Here is a 16,981-nt window from a genome sequence, read left to right on the forward strand (position 1 = left end):
CTTGGCTCACTGCAACCTCCACCCACTGGATTCAAGCGACTCTTCTGCCTCAGCCTCCCAAGTAGCTGGGATTACAAGCATTTGCCACCACACCTGGCTAATTTTTGTATTTTTAGTAGAGACAGGGTTTCACCATGTGGGTCAGGCTGGTCTTGAACTCCTGGCCTCAAGTGATCCATCTGCCTCGGCCTCCCAAAGTGCTGAGATTACAGGCATGAGCCACTGCACCCAGCCTATTTTAACAATTCTTTAAGGTAGAATTATGACACTCACTTTGCAGATGAGAAAAGTGAGGCTCGGGAGGGAAGCTGACTTGCCCATAGTCCCATGAGCGGATGTAGAGCCATGGCTAGAACCTAATCACCCAGGCTCCTGGATGTTAAACGCTAGATGGCTTTCCCCACTCTCTAGACACTGAGCTCAGACTCCACATCATTATCTCCTTCTGGTCCTGACCCCAAACTCGGGCTGCCTAGCTGGCCCTTGCACCCAGGTCTGCTGCCAGAGGGTATCTGTGACCCTGCCAAGGTACCACATGACCAGGGGGTGGGAGGCAGGACCAGAAGAGGGGGTGGAGGCCTCAGCCTTCGGTGAGCCCAGAGCTGTAACTATGCCTGGGGCTACAAGTTGGTCAAGAGGAGGAGATTCAAGACTCCTCTGCCTGCTGATTCTGTAACATAAAGGTTCAGTAAGGGAAGAGGGGTCACTATTGCTACAGCCTGTGTGATGAAGGGAGGCAAAGACATGGAGGGAGTGTAAGCTGACAGACACCCCCGGTGAGACCATGTGTAGTGTGGTCTTTTACAAGAAAATACTCTGCAGCCCCTACAATGATGGTCCTATATATATCAACATGAAAAAGTGCCCATGACTTTTGACAAGTGAATGAGAGAAAGTCGCGATATTTATTTACTGTTTTGAGACAAGGTCTTGCTCTGCTGCCCAGGCTGGAGGACAGAGCACAATCACAGCTTACTGCAGCCTCAACCTCCTGGGCCCAGGCAATCCTCCCACCTTAGCCACCTGAGTAGCTGGGACCACAGGTGTGTGCCACCATGCCTGGCTAATTTTTAAATTGTTTGTAGAGACGGGGTCTCCCTACATTGCCTGGGCTGGTCTTGAACTCCTGGGCTCAAGTGATCCTCCCACTTCAGTTTCTCAAAATGTTGGGATTACAGGTGTGAGCCTCTGCACCTGGTGATACCTACATGTTCTAAAATAAATCTAGAAGGACCCATATAACACTGAGGAACAGAAAGATGGGTGGGGGAAGAACACTTTTCCATTTTATTTTACCAAGTCCTGCTGTACTATCCAGTGGTTGTACCACGAACATGTTTTATTTTTTAAATTAGTCTGTAAATGGTTAAACTGAAGTCAGGTGGACCTGTATTCTAGTCCAGGTTTCATAAGTTTATTGGCCTTGGGCAACAAACTTCTCTTAGTTTTTGTTTTTGTAAAATGGATATAATATTACTTGCCTGGTAAGAGTATTTTAAGAATGATCGAAGCCAGGCGTGGTGGCTCACGCCCATGATCCCAGCACTTTGGGAGGCCTAGGAGGGTGGATTGCTTAAGCCCAGGAGTTCGAGACTAGCCTGAGCAACTTGGTGAAACCCCATCTCTACAAAAAATATAGAAAGTAGTTGGGCATAGTGGCACACGCCTGTAGTCCTAGCTACTCAAGAAGCTGAGGTGGGAGGATCACCTGAGCCTGGGGAGGTCGAGGCTGCAGTGAGCCATGAGTACGTCACCGCACTGCAGCCTGGGTGACATAGTGAGACCCTATGTTGAAAAAAGAGAAAAAGGCCAGGTACGGTGGCTCATGCCTGTAATCCCAGCACTTTGGGAGGCCAAGGCAGGTGGATCATGAGGTCAGGAGTTCAAGACCAGCCTGGCCAATATAGTGAAACCCCATCTCTACTAAAAATACAAAATTTAGCCAGGTGTGGTGGTGAGCACCTGTAGTCCCAGATACTCGGGAGGCTGAGGTTGCAGTGAGCCGAGATAGTGCCACGGCACTCCAGCCTGGGTAACAGAGTGAGACTCTGTTTCAAAAAGGAAGAAAGAAAGATTGACTGACATAATATGTGTAAGGCCCCTGGCCCATAGTCAGTGCTTTAAAACAGTAGGAGTCATGGTGATTGTTGATACTGGCATGAGGTCCTGTCTCTAGTGTGGATGGCCGAGGCCGGCTGTCCCGGTGGCTAACTGGGGGTGAGTAGTCTTTACTCTTCCTTCCTTCCCACATAGCCCCATGGTCCCTACCTTTCCAGTTGTAGGCACCAGGGGCACCGAAGTACACGGTGTTCTGGGTGAAGCCGCCACTGGTGCCCAGCTGGCACATGCCCGTCTCCAGGTAGTCAGTGTTGCTGTTGCACATCTCGTTGTGGTAGGTCTGCCAGTCATCACTGGGGTCCAACTGTAGGTCATTGCCTCGCACAAAGCACTTGCCCACCATGCGCCGCTGGTCTTCTGACCCCGACCACAGCACCTGCGTGTAGCGGTGGGCACAGACCTGGGGACCCCCCCAACACATGCAGCCTTAGTCAGGCCTGGGGACCCACGTCAGCTGTCTCTTTTACCCTGGAAGCCTCTGGCTTTGCCAAACGAGAGTCAAAGGAGATCTCCTGGCTCCTCCTCCTTCTCCCAGTGATACTTAAACCTGCCCTTCCTTTCCAGAATTCAGATATCTGCTCTGAGGGTCAGGGACACTTTTTGGAAAGCTGTAAAGTGTGGATTTGAGAGTGGCTTCAAGATCTCAGCAAAGGGAAAGCAGGGCAGGATGAGAGACTGTGGGGTTCAGGCTCTTGGTCTAGAAGGAGTTAGTAATAGAGAGATTAAGAAACTTGCTTCTCTGCCATCTCCAGATGACCCATCCTCTTAATGAAAGGACCATTATTAAAATGATAATTACAATGATAGTAATAATAATAGCAGCAGCTAACACTTCCTGAGTGCTTCCTACATGTCAGGCACAATTCTTTTTTTTTTTTTGAGACGGAGTTTCGCTCTTGTTACCCAGGCTGGAGTGCAATGGCGCGATCTCGGCTCACCGCAACCTCCGCCTCCTGGGCTCAGGCAATTCTCCTGCCTCAGCCTCCTGAGTAGCTGGGATTACAGGCACGTGCCACCATGCCCAGCTAATTTTTTGCACTTTTAGTAGAGACGGGGTTTCACCATGTTGACCAGGATGGTCTCGATCTCTCGACCTCGTGATCCACCCGCCTCGGCCTCCCAAAGTGCTGGGATTACAGGCTTGAGTCACCGCGCCTGGCCGTCAGGCACAATTCTAAGCTCCTCCCATGTTAAGTGTTAAGCCTGCTAGTGACCCTATGGCATAGGAATGATTATTTTTCCCACTTTAGATAAACTGAGGCACAGAGAGCTCAGTTACCTGCCTAAGATCTCATATCTAGAGAGAGGCAGAGAATATTCAAACCAAGGCTGTCTGCTTCCAAAATCTGAGCTCTTTAGCACGTGCTGGGCTGCCTCACAGTGGGGAGAATCTATGACAGCTTCTTCAGTGCCCTTTAGGTGCTCAGTATATATTTATTGCAGAAATTGATGGACCACACAGAATAGGGTGAATTTTTTTCTTTAGACGAAGTCTTGCTCTGTCACCCAGGTAGAGTGCAGTGGCACCATCTTGGCTCACTACAACTTCTGCCTCCTGAGTTCAAGCAATTCTCCTGTCTCAGCCTCCTGAGTAGCTGGGACTACTATCCAGGCACGTGCCACCAGGCCCAGCTAATTTTTGTATTTTTAGTAGAGATGGGGTTTCACCATGCTGGCCAGGCTGGTCTCGAACTCCTGACCTCGTGATCTGCCGGCCTCGGCTTTCCAAAGTGCTGGGATTATAGGCGTGAGCCACCACTTCTGGCTAGGGTGATTTAAAATAGCCTGGAGGCAGGGAAACCAGAAGTAGACCCTGGTTCTTGTTTACTTACTCTCTGTGGCCCCTTCTAGCTGTGAGCTCCAGCAGCGTGGCGCCGAGCCTGTCGTAATCACTGCTAAGCTTCTAGGAACAGCACAGTGTTTGGTACACAGGAGGGGCTCACTAAATATTTGTTGAATGGATGATGAGGAAATAACTGCTAAAGGATCCAGGGTGTAGAATCACTTTAAATGGGCTCCTAGACCACAGCCATCCGTAACAGGGGTCTCAAAAAGGCATTTCAGTGACTGAAGCCAACCTGGAGCTTAAAACAGTGTCCAAAGGTGACAGAAACCACAGCAGTGATGGCTTCTGGGCGGCAAATGATGAGGAGTTACAAGGGTGCCTTCCGGAGTGATTTTAAGATATAGCTTTAGTTACACAGGTATATACATTTGTAAAAATTCACTGAAGTTTAAAACCTGTACATTTCACTGTATATAAATAATACATCAATTTTTTTTTCTTTTTTTGAGACAGGGTCTCACTCTGTCACCCAGGTTGGAGTGCAGTGGCATGACCTTGGTTCACGGCAACCTCTCTCTCCGGGGTTCAAGCAATCCTCCCACCTCAGCCTCCCAGGTAGTTGGGATTACAGGTGCACACCACCATGCTGGGCTAATTTTTGTATTTTTTGTAGAGACAGAATTTTGCCATGTTGCCCAGGTTGGTCTCAAACTCCTGGACTCAAGTGATCCTCCTGCCTCAGTCTCCCAAAGTGTTGGGATTATAGGAGTGAGCCACTGAGCCTGGCCACGTCAATTTTTAAAATGAGAAAAAAGCTAGACATAGTGGCCCTTGCCTATAATCCCAGCTACTTGGGAGGCTGAGGCAGAAGGATCACTTGAGCCCAGGAGTTCAAGCTACTGTACTCCAGCCTAGGTGACAGAGCTAGAGACCTCATAGAAAGAACAAAAGAAAAGAGAGAGAGAGAGAGAGAGAGAGAGAGAGAGAGAGAGAGAGAGAGAGATGGGGTCAGGTATGGTGGCTCACACCTGAAACCCTAGTACTTTGGGAGGCCAAGGCAGGAGGATCACCTGAGCCCAGGAGTTTGCGACCAGCCTGAGCAACACAGTCGGACCCTGTCTCTATAAAAACTTTTAAAATTAGCTTTGGGGACTAAGGCTGGAGGCTGCTTGAGTCTGGGAAGTCAAGGCTGCTGAGATGGCACCACTACACTCCAGCCTGGTTGACAGCGGGAGTCTTCTTTTCTTTTTCTTTTTTTTTCTTTTGAGATGGAGTCTTGCTCTGTTGCCCAGGCTGGAGCATAGTGGCATGATCTCAGCTCACTGAAACCTCGAACTCCCGGGTTCAAGCGATTCTCCTGCCTCGGCCTCCTGAGTAACTGGAACAACAGGCATGTGCCACTGCTCCCAGGTAATTTTTTATGTTTTTAGTTAAAGATGGGGTTTCACCATATTGGCCAGACTGGTCTCAAACTCCTGACCTCATGATCTACCCGCCTCGGACACCCAAAATGCTGGGATTACAGGTGTGACCCTTGGTGCCTGGCTGGGAGTCTTCCATTTTGAAAGAAAAAATAAAGAAAAGAAAAAGAAAAGGAGGCTGGGCGCGGTGGCTCACGCCTGTAATCCCAGCACTCTAGGAGGCCGAGGTGGGTGGATCACGAGGTCAGGAGTTAAAGACCAGCCTGGCCAACATGGTGAAACCCTGTCTCTACTAAAAATACAAAAATTAGCTAGGCGTGGTGGTGTGTGCCTGTAGTCCCAGCTGCTCGGGAGGGAGGCTAAGGCAGGAGAATCGCTTGAATTGTGACCAGAGGCGGAGGTTGCAGTGAGCCGAGATCGCGCCACTGCACTCCAGCCTGGGCTACAGAGCAAGGCTCCGTCTTAAAGAAACAAACAAATGAAAGAAAAGAGAGAGGAAAAAAAATGGGGGGAAAATGTCTACCTAGGACTCAGAAATTGAGAACTCAGGGGCTGGCACTATAGAATGTGGACAGGAAGTGACACATTTGATTAGCCCCCAGACCAGAGCTGGGTGAGCTGGGGTCAGCAGGGGTGGGCCTCTTCCGGCAGTCGGCCTCCCAGGAAGGAGTGCCAGCCAGCGCCAAGCCGCCCGGGGCCCTCTCTGCCCTTTCTCCTCCTCGCAGTTCCCTCGGCTCCCTCGACTTGTTCCCACGAAGGCTGAGCACCCAGCATGGGTATGGGGAGGAAGCGGATGAGTCAGAGGACTCAGACCGTGCTTGGCTTTGGCAGAGCACAGGATACTCACCCCCTCCCCAGGATTGCAGGGAGCGAGGGACACACATCCGCAGGAAGGGACACACGTGCTGGCCCCAGCACACACGCACCAAGGACCCCTCTGCTGCCCTCTGCTTTCCTCCAGCTCTGGGAGATGAAGGGGAGAGCCAGGGAGGGGTGGAGGCGCCGATGCTGAGCACCCACTTACCAGGACTCTGCCTGCAGGACCCTGGCTGGCCACAGTCACTCCAAGCCACATGTCCTCAATAATGTGATGGCCGGGGTCACCTGTGGGCACAGGAGGGATCATGAACCAGAGCGCCTCACCCAGACTTCAGTGCCCAAAGCCTCCAGAGGCCAGGGATGGGTCCCTCTTGAGCCCTCCACCCACAGGGCCGCCCTCCCCACTCCCCTTCTCCGTTATTCTGAGCTCCACCGGTCCCATTCAGCCCCACTCCCCTCTAGGACACCCTCTTCCCAGCTGGACAAGCAGCGACTAGAAACTGTGTGAGCAAACCTTCTATCGCCTCCAGGCCATTCTCCCTGCACTACCCCTCTGCCAGACCTCTGACCCAGCACCCCTCCCCAGCCCCTTCACCTCACTTTTCACTGTGATGTCCATCCGCTTACAGTCGTCCTTGTGGGCAGTGAGTGGGCACAGGTACACTGCACCAGTCCGGTTGGTGTAGCCATCGGGCACAGCGAGCTCCCGGGGGGCACCAGCCAGGAGCCTGGGGATAGGGAGGGAGGTGGGTCCGGGTTCAGACTCCCCAAGCCCCACTTCAAACCATTTGCTATTTATTCGACATACAGGTTGGAGGTCAGGAGACCCCCCAGCTCCTGCCTTCCAGAAGCGCTCAGCATAGGGGACAGCAGGCAAGGACACCAGAAGGAAGCGCCCTCGGAGTGAGAAGCAGGCAGACAGCAGCCCAGGCTCAGGGCTGAGGGGCCGTCATGGAGGCCAGCAGAAGAGGTGACCTAATCTGAGTCTGAGGACGATGACCAGGGTTCCCCAGAAGGGAAGGAAGAGCACTTGGGCAAAGGCACGCATGTGCAGGGCCAGGAAGCAAGAGCCAGTGGGTGATTCAGAGACCTGTGAGACCCTCGGCATAGCTGGAGTCCAGGAGCCTCCAGGGAGGAACACAAAGGCAGGCTGGGAAGGGCCTTAGGAGAACCACATGATCAGGTCTGGGTTTTGGAAGGAATGCTTTGGCCTTTGAGATGAAGGCAGACCAGAAGAGAGCAACATGAGGAATCCGGGTGGACAGTTCCAATTCTGGGGGGTCAGCAGGGAGAACTCAGGGGGTTGGGTTGTCAGAACCCTGGGTTCTTCCTCCTGAAGCCATTTGGGGACTCAGATCTTGGATACCTGGGCCCCTAAGTGACCTGGCTGATATCCAACATTCTTCCCCGGTGACCTTAAGACAGACACACAGCAAGGGGGTGGGATGAGCACCTGGCACTATGGACAATGTGGCCCCAGAGCAGAGTTCCCGGAGGGTGGTCAGCAGGTGGGGTGGAGAAGAACTCCTGCCTTGCCCCCAGCCTGCCCAGAATCCATCTTTGGGGATACCGACAGCAAGTTCCTACAAGGATGCTTAGGACCCTGGCAGCCTGTCCCACAGCATAGGGGTGGCTGGAGCAGAGAGAGGCAGGGACTGGCCCTGAAATAGCATCTCAGAGGACAGGCCTTGGACCATCAGAAACTCTGGGGATCTTTATTCAATAGGTAGATTCCCCTGCCCACACCATACCATCTGGTGGAATCTGGGCACCCCAGTTTGAGAACGTTTTACCTGACTTTCTTCTCCCCCCATCACCTCCCTGCAGCTGCTAAATGTTCTTCCAGGAGCCCCTCCTCAATCCTGACGGCCCCAGCCTTCTCAGGTGGCAGGCACCTCCCAGGTGCCTCACCATTTTGCCCCAGCAACTCTATCGATCCACAGCTCCCAGCTGAGAACCTGGGCTCTGGGCCTCCTGCCAGCCTGGAAGTGCCAAGCAACAGCCACGCCTGTAGCTCCTGCCTGGAACCTGTGAGTGTGGGCTGCAGGGAGGGGGTAGGGCAGGGCCTGGGCATGCTGGGGCCTGGGACATCTCCACCCACTGGAAGTCAGGAATGTACTGCCTGCGGGTGCTGGGAAGTGGGGGGGGGGGAACTTGCCTGTACCTCAAGACTACAGCTCAGACCTCACCCTGGGGAGTGTTCCTGGGAGAAGGGGTGACGCTTCCTGGCCAGGGAGGCTGGCAGGGGGCCAGGCTGGCAGCCAGGCTTGGAGAGTCACTTCTGTCTGGGCTGGGAAGGCCTCGATGAGTCCGCTGCCTGACCACCCATGGACATCCGCTCTCTGGCGTGCCTGACAGATGAGAGAAGGAAGCCGCAGCCTGTGGGAAGGGAGCGTCTCAGCCTGAGAGCCCAGGGACCTGGGTCTAGGGTTTGTTCTGCCTGAAGGGACAATTTCCTTTCCTTCTCTGAGCCCTGAGTGCCTCATCTGTAGAATGGGGACAGCCCTTCTCCTGCTGACCTCCAGGATTGCTGGAGGAATAAATAGGTCTATTCTGCAAAAGGGTATTCTGATATGAAGCCATGGCTAATGAGAGCACTGTGGTGCTGATTTGTTGTGACATCAGGACTGGCCTTAGCATGATGCCAGCACTTCCTCCAGGGACCCAGGAATTTTTTTTTTTTTTTTTTTTTTTTGAGACAGGGTCTTGCTCTGTCACCCAGGCTGGAGTGCAGTGGCATGATCTCAGCTCACTGCAACCTCCGTCTCCCGGGTTCAAGTGATTCTCCTGACTCAGTCTCCCAAGTAGCTGAGATTACAGGTGTGCACCACCACATCCAGTTAATTTTTGTAATTTTAGTAGAGATGGGGTTTTGCCATGTTGGCCAGGCTAGTCTCAAACTCCTGACCTTAGGTGATCCACCTGCCTTGGCCTCCCAAAATACTGGGATTGCAAGCATGAGCCACTGTGCCCAGCTGGACCCAGGAATTTCTGCCTTGGCATGTTAGGGAACCTGGAGCAGAGAGAAAAGAAGAGACTCCTTTGGTGGTTTAGAGAGAGCAGGGGAAAGACATAGGAAGACTTCCACGGCTTGAGGATACCAGGTGATCACTGGGGTGGGGGTGGGAGTAGTGGCTGCTAGAGTCACTCTGTTGTAGGGGCTCAGATCTGGCTGGAGGTGGAGGTGGGGGATTTTCTACAGTGACATTGAAGGGGTCCGGGCCTCAGTAGGTGGCAGGCCTTGGGCATGCCTGTAACGGAAGTGTTGCCCCCTTATTGCTGCTGCTGCCCTGCCCACATTCTCATACAAGAGGTGGCTAAGCAGAAGGGTCTCCATGCCCTTCCAGCCCTTCAACTCAGCCAGGAAGGGGCAAAGGGACCCCCCTCCTCTGAAATTCCTGAGGTACTGAGCAGGCAGAGCTGGGTACACATGTCAACTAGATTGAAATACTTTCCCTTACCACCTGTACCCTCTTGCCCATTGCCTGGAACCAGCCTTATGCCTACTGATAGAGGGTGGAGGAGGGCCAGTGCCCTAATCTCAGCCCTACATCCCAGGCCCCTCCCTCCCTCCTCAGAGATTCCAGAGGGAGCCCCCCCTTAACCCCCCCAGAGTATTTTTAGCTTCCACTTGGCCCACTCAGAGGCCCTTTAAGGCCCTCTGGCTCCCAGCCCAGGATCCAATGGGTCTACAGCCAGAGGCCTGCGCATGGAGGGGGAAGGTGCGTGTGCAGAGGGTGGTTCCAGCTTCCTCCAGCCACACACAGCCAGGTATGTGCAATGGGGGTTGTAGAATCCAGAAAGTGGGAGGGACCTTACTGGTATGCAAATGAAATGTAAATTATTATGCAAAGGAGCACTTCGGCTAGCCACCTGTTTCCGGGTCTGGTCCAGATCAACAAATCTAAAAGCAGACCCCTTCCAGAGCAGTACAGAGCCCATCCTCTCAGCTGCAGCCAGGAGGGAGACTAAGTGGAGGGATGCCTAGATGGAGGTCTTAGAGCAAGGGAGACAGGAGATGGGACTGCCCCTCTCCTGCAGTCAGGCTGGACTGGGGGGAGCAGAGAGCCCCAGCCCCCCGGACGGAGTGGGATGACTACTCAAGGGCTTTCCACAGCTGCGTCCTCACCTTCCCATTGGCTCCAGGCAAACAGCCCTTTTGGCCTCTGCAGAATCCCTTGAGCTCCAAGTTCCGGAAAAGCCCTTCCTCGCCCCTGCCCTATCCCTCCCCTTGGGGTAGTGCAAAGCTAATGGAACAGCCAAGGAGAAAGCAGGAGAATCAAAGAAGGGCAGGGCACAGCACCCAGGAGAATTCAGGGTACCAGTTTGGCTCACCCCAAAGAGGAGAAGGCCCGAGGGTCACTGGGGTGGGGTCATGCTCAGAGAAGCAGCCTGGAAAATTCACCTTCCCAGATTCCCTCACCTTGGGGAGGCGCTTGGTGGCTCCATGGGAGGGTTTCAGAGGGAGCCAGAGGATCAGGCATCAGGCCAACATGGCAGGGCCTCACTCCTTGGGTACCTAGCCTCCTGTGTTCCCCTCCCACCCCAGGCCAGGGGGCAGGTGGGGAGGGCGCCCACTCTACCTCTGAGCCCCAGAGTAGGGGTGGGGGCAGCTCTGGGATGCCTGGATCCCAGTTCTGTGCCAGCCTTGCTGCCCGAATTAGCCATCTCCCCAGGGGCTACTCCTATGGCAGCTGAAACTGCAGCCCTCCCTGTCCTTCCCTATTCTTCCTTTGCTGCCCACCCAGCCCCCTCTCCCCACTGGTGACTCAGCCCTAGAACGAGGGCAACAAGCTAGAGGGAGAGAGAATGAGAAGGGACAGGAAAAAGAAGCTTGGCAAAGCCTCAGATAAAAAAGAACAAGGCTGCTTCGCTCAGTTCTTCTCCCTTTCCTTGGCTCTTCAGTATTTTTCCTATATTTGACCCCCAAGGGCATTCTCCATGTCATCTAACCTCAATCCCTCTTGCTGCAAAGGGGATCCTCTTCCTCCTTTGTTTAGTTCTGACCAAGCCCCCTCTGCTGCTTCTTTTTCTACAAATCAGGCTCCTCCAGCCCCACCGCCGCCCAGTTGAAAGCCTCTTGGCCTAGACTGGTCACTGGGGAGAGCCAGAGGAAAAAGATACTTCATGTACAGGCCTCCTGCCTCCAGCCACAGCTGCTGTGCCCATTTCTGCTGGCACGAGCCTTGGAGGCTGCCAGGCACCCGCCCTGCCCAGGGGAACATGCTGTTAGTAGAGGGCATAGCAGGTGAGCCTGGTTCCTGCCTACCTCAGGCATGACCTCATTCCTAGGAGCTACCCCGCCCTGGGCTTCCCAGATACCCTCATTTCCAAGCAAAAGTGAAAGACAGAGAAGGACTGGAGGCATCCCCCATGGCCCACAGGGTCAGGCCAGACCAGGATCCCTGGATTCCCAGGAAGGAAGGTCAGTGCAGGTACTGGGGCGGGGAGGGTGTCAGTAACACCTCCCAGAGGACAGTCCCTCTCCGTCCAAGGGACCCCTTGTGCATCTTGCCAAGAAACCCAGAGCACCTTGGCCCTCTGCCTGCTCCTTGACCCTCATTTCCACAGACTAGGAGATTGGGCCTTGGGTTGGAGTTAGCCCCCTATGTTGTGGGCCACAAACCCCAGTCCAGAGAACTTCACTTTCCAGTGAAGGTGATGGGGGAGCAAAGAGGATCCCACCTCTGGGTTTCTAACCATTACTGAGACCTTCTTGGAGAACATGAAAGCTGAGCTCTCCCCTCCTCCCACCCTCAGGTCAGTGAAGAAATAGCACAATTTTGGATACACTTTCTTTCTCTCTCTCTCTCTCTCTCTCTCTCTGTCTCTCTCTCTCTCTGTGTGTGTCTCTCTCTCTCTCCGTCTGTCTCTCTGTCTGTCTCTCTCTCTCTCTCTCTCTTTCTTTCTGACAGAGTCTTGCTCTGTCGCCCAGGCTGGAGTGCAATGGAGCACTCTCAGCCCACTGCAACCTCCGCCTCCTGGGTTCAAGCAATTCTGCTTCAGCCTCCCAAGTAGCTGGGATTACAGGCGCCTAGCACCACACCCACCTAATTTTTGTATTTTTAGTAGCGATGGGGTTTCACCCTGTTGGTCAGGCTGGTCTCGAACTCCTAACCTCGTGATCCGCCCAGCTCAGCCTTCCAAAGTGCTGGGATTACAAATGTGAGCCACCACACCCAGCAGATTTTGGGTACACTTTCAGGGAGTCCCTGCATCTCCTGAAAACCTTCTATAAACCCCAGTTTAAGAACCTGTCCAGGACCATGAACCATCCTGCTTTTCCAAAGAGACTTTCAGGCTAACAGAAAATAAGGCTGCAGCTTGTCTGACTAGTTAGTTCCTCCGAGCTGTGCACTCAGGCAGCTGTTTGCATCTGGCTACACAGCTGGCTGCAGCTAAGCCCAGCTGGCTCTCCCAAAGGGCCGAGGGGTCGAATTCAGTGAGATGAAGAAAAGGGCAAAGATACAGAACCACCCTTAGGAAAGACTGAGGATACTCAAGGGAGAGAACTCCTGCCCCTCAGAGGTTCATTAGCTTTAGAACCTTCTGGGCTCTTGGCAGGCTGAATGCCAGCTCTAGTTTCCCAGATAGAAAAGTAGAACCCCCGGCCGGGCGCGGTGGCTCAAGCCTGTAATCCCAGCACTTTGGGAGGCCGAGGCGGGTGGATCACGAGGTCAAGAGATCGAGACCATCCTGGTCAACATGGTGAAACCCCGTCTCTACTAAAAATACTAAAAATTAGCTGGGCATGGTGGCGTGTGCCTGTAATCCCAGCTACTCAAGAGGCTGAGGCAGGAGTATTGCTTGAACCTGGGAGGTGGAGGTTGTAGTGAGCCGAGATCTCACCATGGCACTCCAGCCTGGGGAACTAGAGCTTAACTCCACCTCAAAAAAAAAAAAAAAAAGAAAAGTAGAACCCCTTTGCTCAGCCACCTTGGGCAGGGCCCATGGAAAATGAGGCTACATCTAGGTTCTAGCCTCAAAACGAGAGCCTTCAGGTGCTCCTTGGAGAAAGGCACGTGTGCAGAGCATTTTACAAACTTTATCTCCTTACAGCCTCACTAACGTCCCAGAAGGAGGCATGCTGTTCCCCTCCCTCCAACATGTAAGGAAATTCAGGTCCAGGTTTTGGTAACAGATCTGAGACAGGACCCTGGCAATGGGACCTCCAGGCCGCTTCTCCCTCTACCATATCAAGTTGCCTCTCACAGACCAGCAACGGTAGGAAAGAGCATCTCAATCCTGGTCCAACCCCTTTTGGGGGAAACCTGGTCCAGGGAGGGGAAATATCTTGCTCAAGCTCACCAAGCAAAAGGGAGAGGGGCTGCAGAATCACTATTGATTCTTTCCTTCCAGTCTGATCTCTTGCCTATGTTACTTTATATTATGCAGATTTGACATTGAAAGTCTGAAAATCACTGGGCAAGGTGGCTCATGCTTGCAATCCCAACACTTTGGGAGGCCGAGGTGGGTGGATCACGAGGTCAGGAGTTCAAGACCAGCCTGGCAAAGATGGTGAAACCCTGTCTCTATTAAAAATACAAAAATTAGCCAGCGTAGTGGTGGGCACCTGTAATCCCAGCTATTTGGGAGGCTGAGGTAGAGAAGTGCTTGAACCTGGGAGGTGGAGGTTGCAGTAAACCGAGATCATGCCACTGCACTCCAGCCTGGGCAGCAGAGAAAGACTCCATCTCAAATACTCAAAAAAAAAAAAAAAAAAAAAAAAAAAAAAAAAAAGGCCAGGCATAGTGGCTCATGCCTGTAATCCCAGTACTTTTGGAGGCCGAGGCGGGTGGATCACGAGGTCAGGAGTTCAAGATCAGCCTAGCTAACACAGTGAAAACCCATCTCTACTAAAAATACCAAAAAGTAGCTGGGTGTGGTGGCAGGTGCCTGTAATCCCACCTACTCAGGAGGCTGAGGCAGGAGAACCCCTTGAATCCGAGAGGTGGAGGCTGCAGTGAACCAAGATTGCACCACCGCACTCCAGCCTGGGTGACAGAGCAAGACTCCGACTGAAAAAAAAAAAAAAGAGAGAGAGAGAAAAGAAGAGAAAGTAAGTCTGAAAATCTTTTTCTAGTTTAGGGCAGAAAGGGTACTGATATAGAAACTTGTGCTAATGGTGACTCAGGATCTCCAAAAGATAGAGGGTTGGCTAAGGCCAGGTGGCAGCTTCTGGGGCCAGCTGGGAAAGGTGTGGTAGCTCTAGCCTCTGCAAGAGCGAGACAAAGTTGAGGTCAAGTCCCGGTAGGTAGGCTGGGCCAGGAGGGCAGAACCAAGGCCAGGGCAGAGTTTGGACTTTGGACATTCTAAACTTCCTCAAGCTCTGCAGGCCCCAGCCAGAGCAGGGAGAGATTTCAGTGTACCCTGAATGTGATCATGTCTTCTTGTTCAGTGGGGTCAGAGGCCAGGTGGGATCAGAGACCAGGTGGGGGCAGATGCCTGGAAGATCGCCCAGCCCGAAGAGGTGGATGGGACCTGTCTAACCTGTCCTAACCCCCGTCCCTCCATGGGCAGCCTCACCTCCCCCAACCGTAGACCTCAGCCCACTCTGAGGCCATGGCGGAGAGACCTCTGAAGCCTGGCCATGCTCCTGGCCATGAGTGAGTCTGCTGGAGTGAGGGGGACCCAGGGGGCTGGGTGCAACCTCCTCCTCCTTCCTCCCTGTGCATAGCTCTTCCCCTCCTTGCAGCTGTTGGGGAAGGAGAACAGAAGAAAGAGAAAAACAGTTTCCCTCTTCAAACCAAAACAAACACACTCGGGGTTGAAGACCCAACATGAATCTGTGGAATGCAGGGAAGATGTCTGGGAGGAGAGTGCCCCTGCTTGGGGGTGGGCAAGAGGAGACGCAGCCAGAGTTGGGACAACTCCTCCTCTCTCTTCCACTGCCCCTATCCTCAAGGCGTAGAGCGTCTGGACAGCTCCAAAAGCCCAGACTCACCCATCACCTCACCCTCCATCCGCCAAGCCAGCGGTTGAGAAGGCCATCCAGACTAGCTCTGCAGAGGGTGTGGCTGGCGTGGCCGCAGACTACAGCGAGGTGCTTAAATGCATATGCTCATTTTTCCCCCAAGTGTAAGGGAAGGGGGGGTCTGCTGGGTGTTTATCTGGCAGTTTACCCCAGCTCCCAGCCCTGCAGAGAAGAGGCTAGTGCAGGGTACTCGGTTCACAAAGTGGGAGAGGACTCAGCCACCGGGACCCCACTTCCGCTCGCAGGAGAGATCTAAAGGGCGGAGGGGTGGCGTCTAGACAGGTTCTGGCCCCGTCAGCACTTGCCAATGATTACTGCCCGACCCCACGCCCAATCCTCCACTTCCCGCCAAGCCCCAGCAACCAGAGGGCCGCCTGGGTACTCGCCCCCTTAACCCTGGTTCTCAAGGGCCAGCAGCCCGGGGCTCCGAACCCGCACCTTGTGCACGCACACTCTCGCTCCCACCCCACCCCGCCCCTGCCAGCTTCACTTACAGGTAGCGCTGCTGCCGCTCAGTCTGCCGATGGAGGGCGACCGAGTAGCCGAAGAGGCTGCCCGGGTTCTCGGCCTCCTTCACTACCAGGAATCGGGTATCCAGGTTGAAGGCGGAGACGAGGCGGCCGCCGGCGGCCACCATCAAGGCGAGCACGCAGAGCATCAGGCGTGGGGCGCGGGGCGCGCGGCTGGGGCGGGGTCCCATGGCTGCGAGCGGGCGCGGGGTCCGGGCGAGAGCGCGTGAGGGCGCGGAGCTGGGCGAGGACCTGTTCACCTGCTCCCTGCGCCGCCGGAGGACGCTGGAACCCGCCGGCCGCTGCGCTCCGTAGTGCCGATCGGTTTCGTACCCCCAGCCGCAGCCAGTTTCACAGCTGCCCAGGGTCTGCGCTCTCGGATCCCCTCCTAAGGTCCGTGGGTCTATCTTCCCGCCTCCCCAGAGGCCAGGTCACCGCTGCCCCTGCCCCGGGCAACCGGCCCCCAGCTAGTCCCGGCCGCGCCCCCTTGGCCACAGTGTGGCCTCTGATCCCGGCTCCGCGGCGGATCTGGCAAGCTCACCGGTCGACCGCAAGGAGGACAGGAGGGAGGGGTCCCTCGGCGCGCGCCCCGCCTCCCCACGCCCAGTCCCGCACCTCCCCACCTTGCGCGCACAGCCCGGGCTGCGCTTTCCTTCCGGGGAAAGAGAAAAAGGTCCCGGCTCGGCCGCCGCCTCTTAAAGGGGCAGCACCGCCCCTCCCTCCTCATCCTGCCTATTCCAGCCCCGCCTTCTCCCCCAAACACCTGTCGGCAGCCCCCAAAGACTTGGATTTCCCCTCCCCGCCCCTCGCTTCTCCCGGAAAGCATCGCCTCGGGAGCAAGATGGATCGGACGGGCGGGGCCGGGGGTGGGATTTGTCCTGCCGCTTTGCTGCGGCTGCTGCTGGAAAGGCCAGCGAGGCTGGAGAGACCTGGCGTTGGCGCATCTGGGAACCGCCGTCCGCGCGCGGCTGGCTGGAATGCTGGACTCGCCTCCGCAGCGCTGTGAGCCCCCAAGAGGTGGCTGGCGTTCTCTGGGCGTTCTTCGTCGCACCCAGGCCCCTCGCTGTCTTTGTCGAGATTGAGTTCTCCTGCCCACTCACCCTGATCCGAGCCGAGATTGGCTCCTCAGCAAAGCCAGACCATATTTAGCAGTGGTAACAACCAAATGTCGCTAATTGTAATTAGGGACAAGCATTTTTCCCCACTAAGGGCTGCGCCTTAATCCCAGCACTTTGGGAGGCCAAGGCAGGAGTTTGAGATCAGCCAGGCCAACATGACGAAAACCTGTCTCTACTAAAAATACAAAAAGATTGTCAATGTGGAAAAGATTTCCTTCTTCCTAGAACGCACTGTG

General features: G+C 54.5%; 1 protein-coding gene across 2 annotated transcripts in view; it reads right to left on the reverse strand.

Annotated features, from left to right (window-relative positions):
• ITGA3 (integrin subunit alpha 3) overlaps positions 1-16,704 on the reverse strand; it is a 36,562-nt gene extending 19,858 nt beyond the window's left edge. Inside the window, exons 1-4 of one of the 2 annotated variants that reach the window (XM_074388630.1) lie at positions 15,613-16,704; positions 6,745-6,872; positions 6,350-6,429; positions 2,269-2,518 (exon numbers count right to left, since the gene is read on the reverse strand). In XM_074388630.1, the coding sequence (XP_074244731.1) occupies positions 2,269-2,518; positions 6,350-6,429; positions 6,745-6,872; positions 15,613-15,818 (664 nt within the window). In that variant the 5' untranslated portion in view covers positions 15,819-16,704. The remainder of the gene's footprint in view (positions 1-2,268; positions 2,519-6,349; positions 6,430-6,744; positions 6,873-15,612) is intronic. The other variant, XM_010341881.3, reaches the window with a different exon arrangement.
• Positions 16,705-16,981: the final 277 nt, after the last annotated feature.

The sequence above is a fragment of the Saimiri boliviensis genome, chromosome 17, assembly GCF_048565385.1.
Source record: "Saimiri boliviensis isolate mSaiBol1 chromosome 17, mSaiBol1.pri, whole genome shotgun sequence".
Taxonomy (NCBI): domain Eukaryota; kingdom Metazoa; phylum Chordata; class Mammalia; order Primates; family Cebidae; genus Saimiri; species Saimiri boliviensis.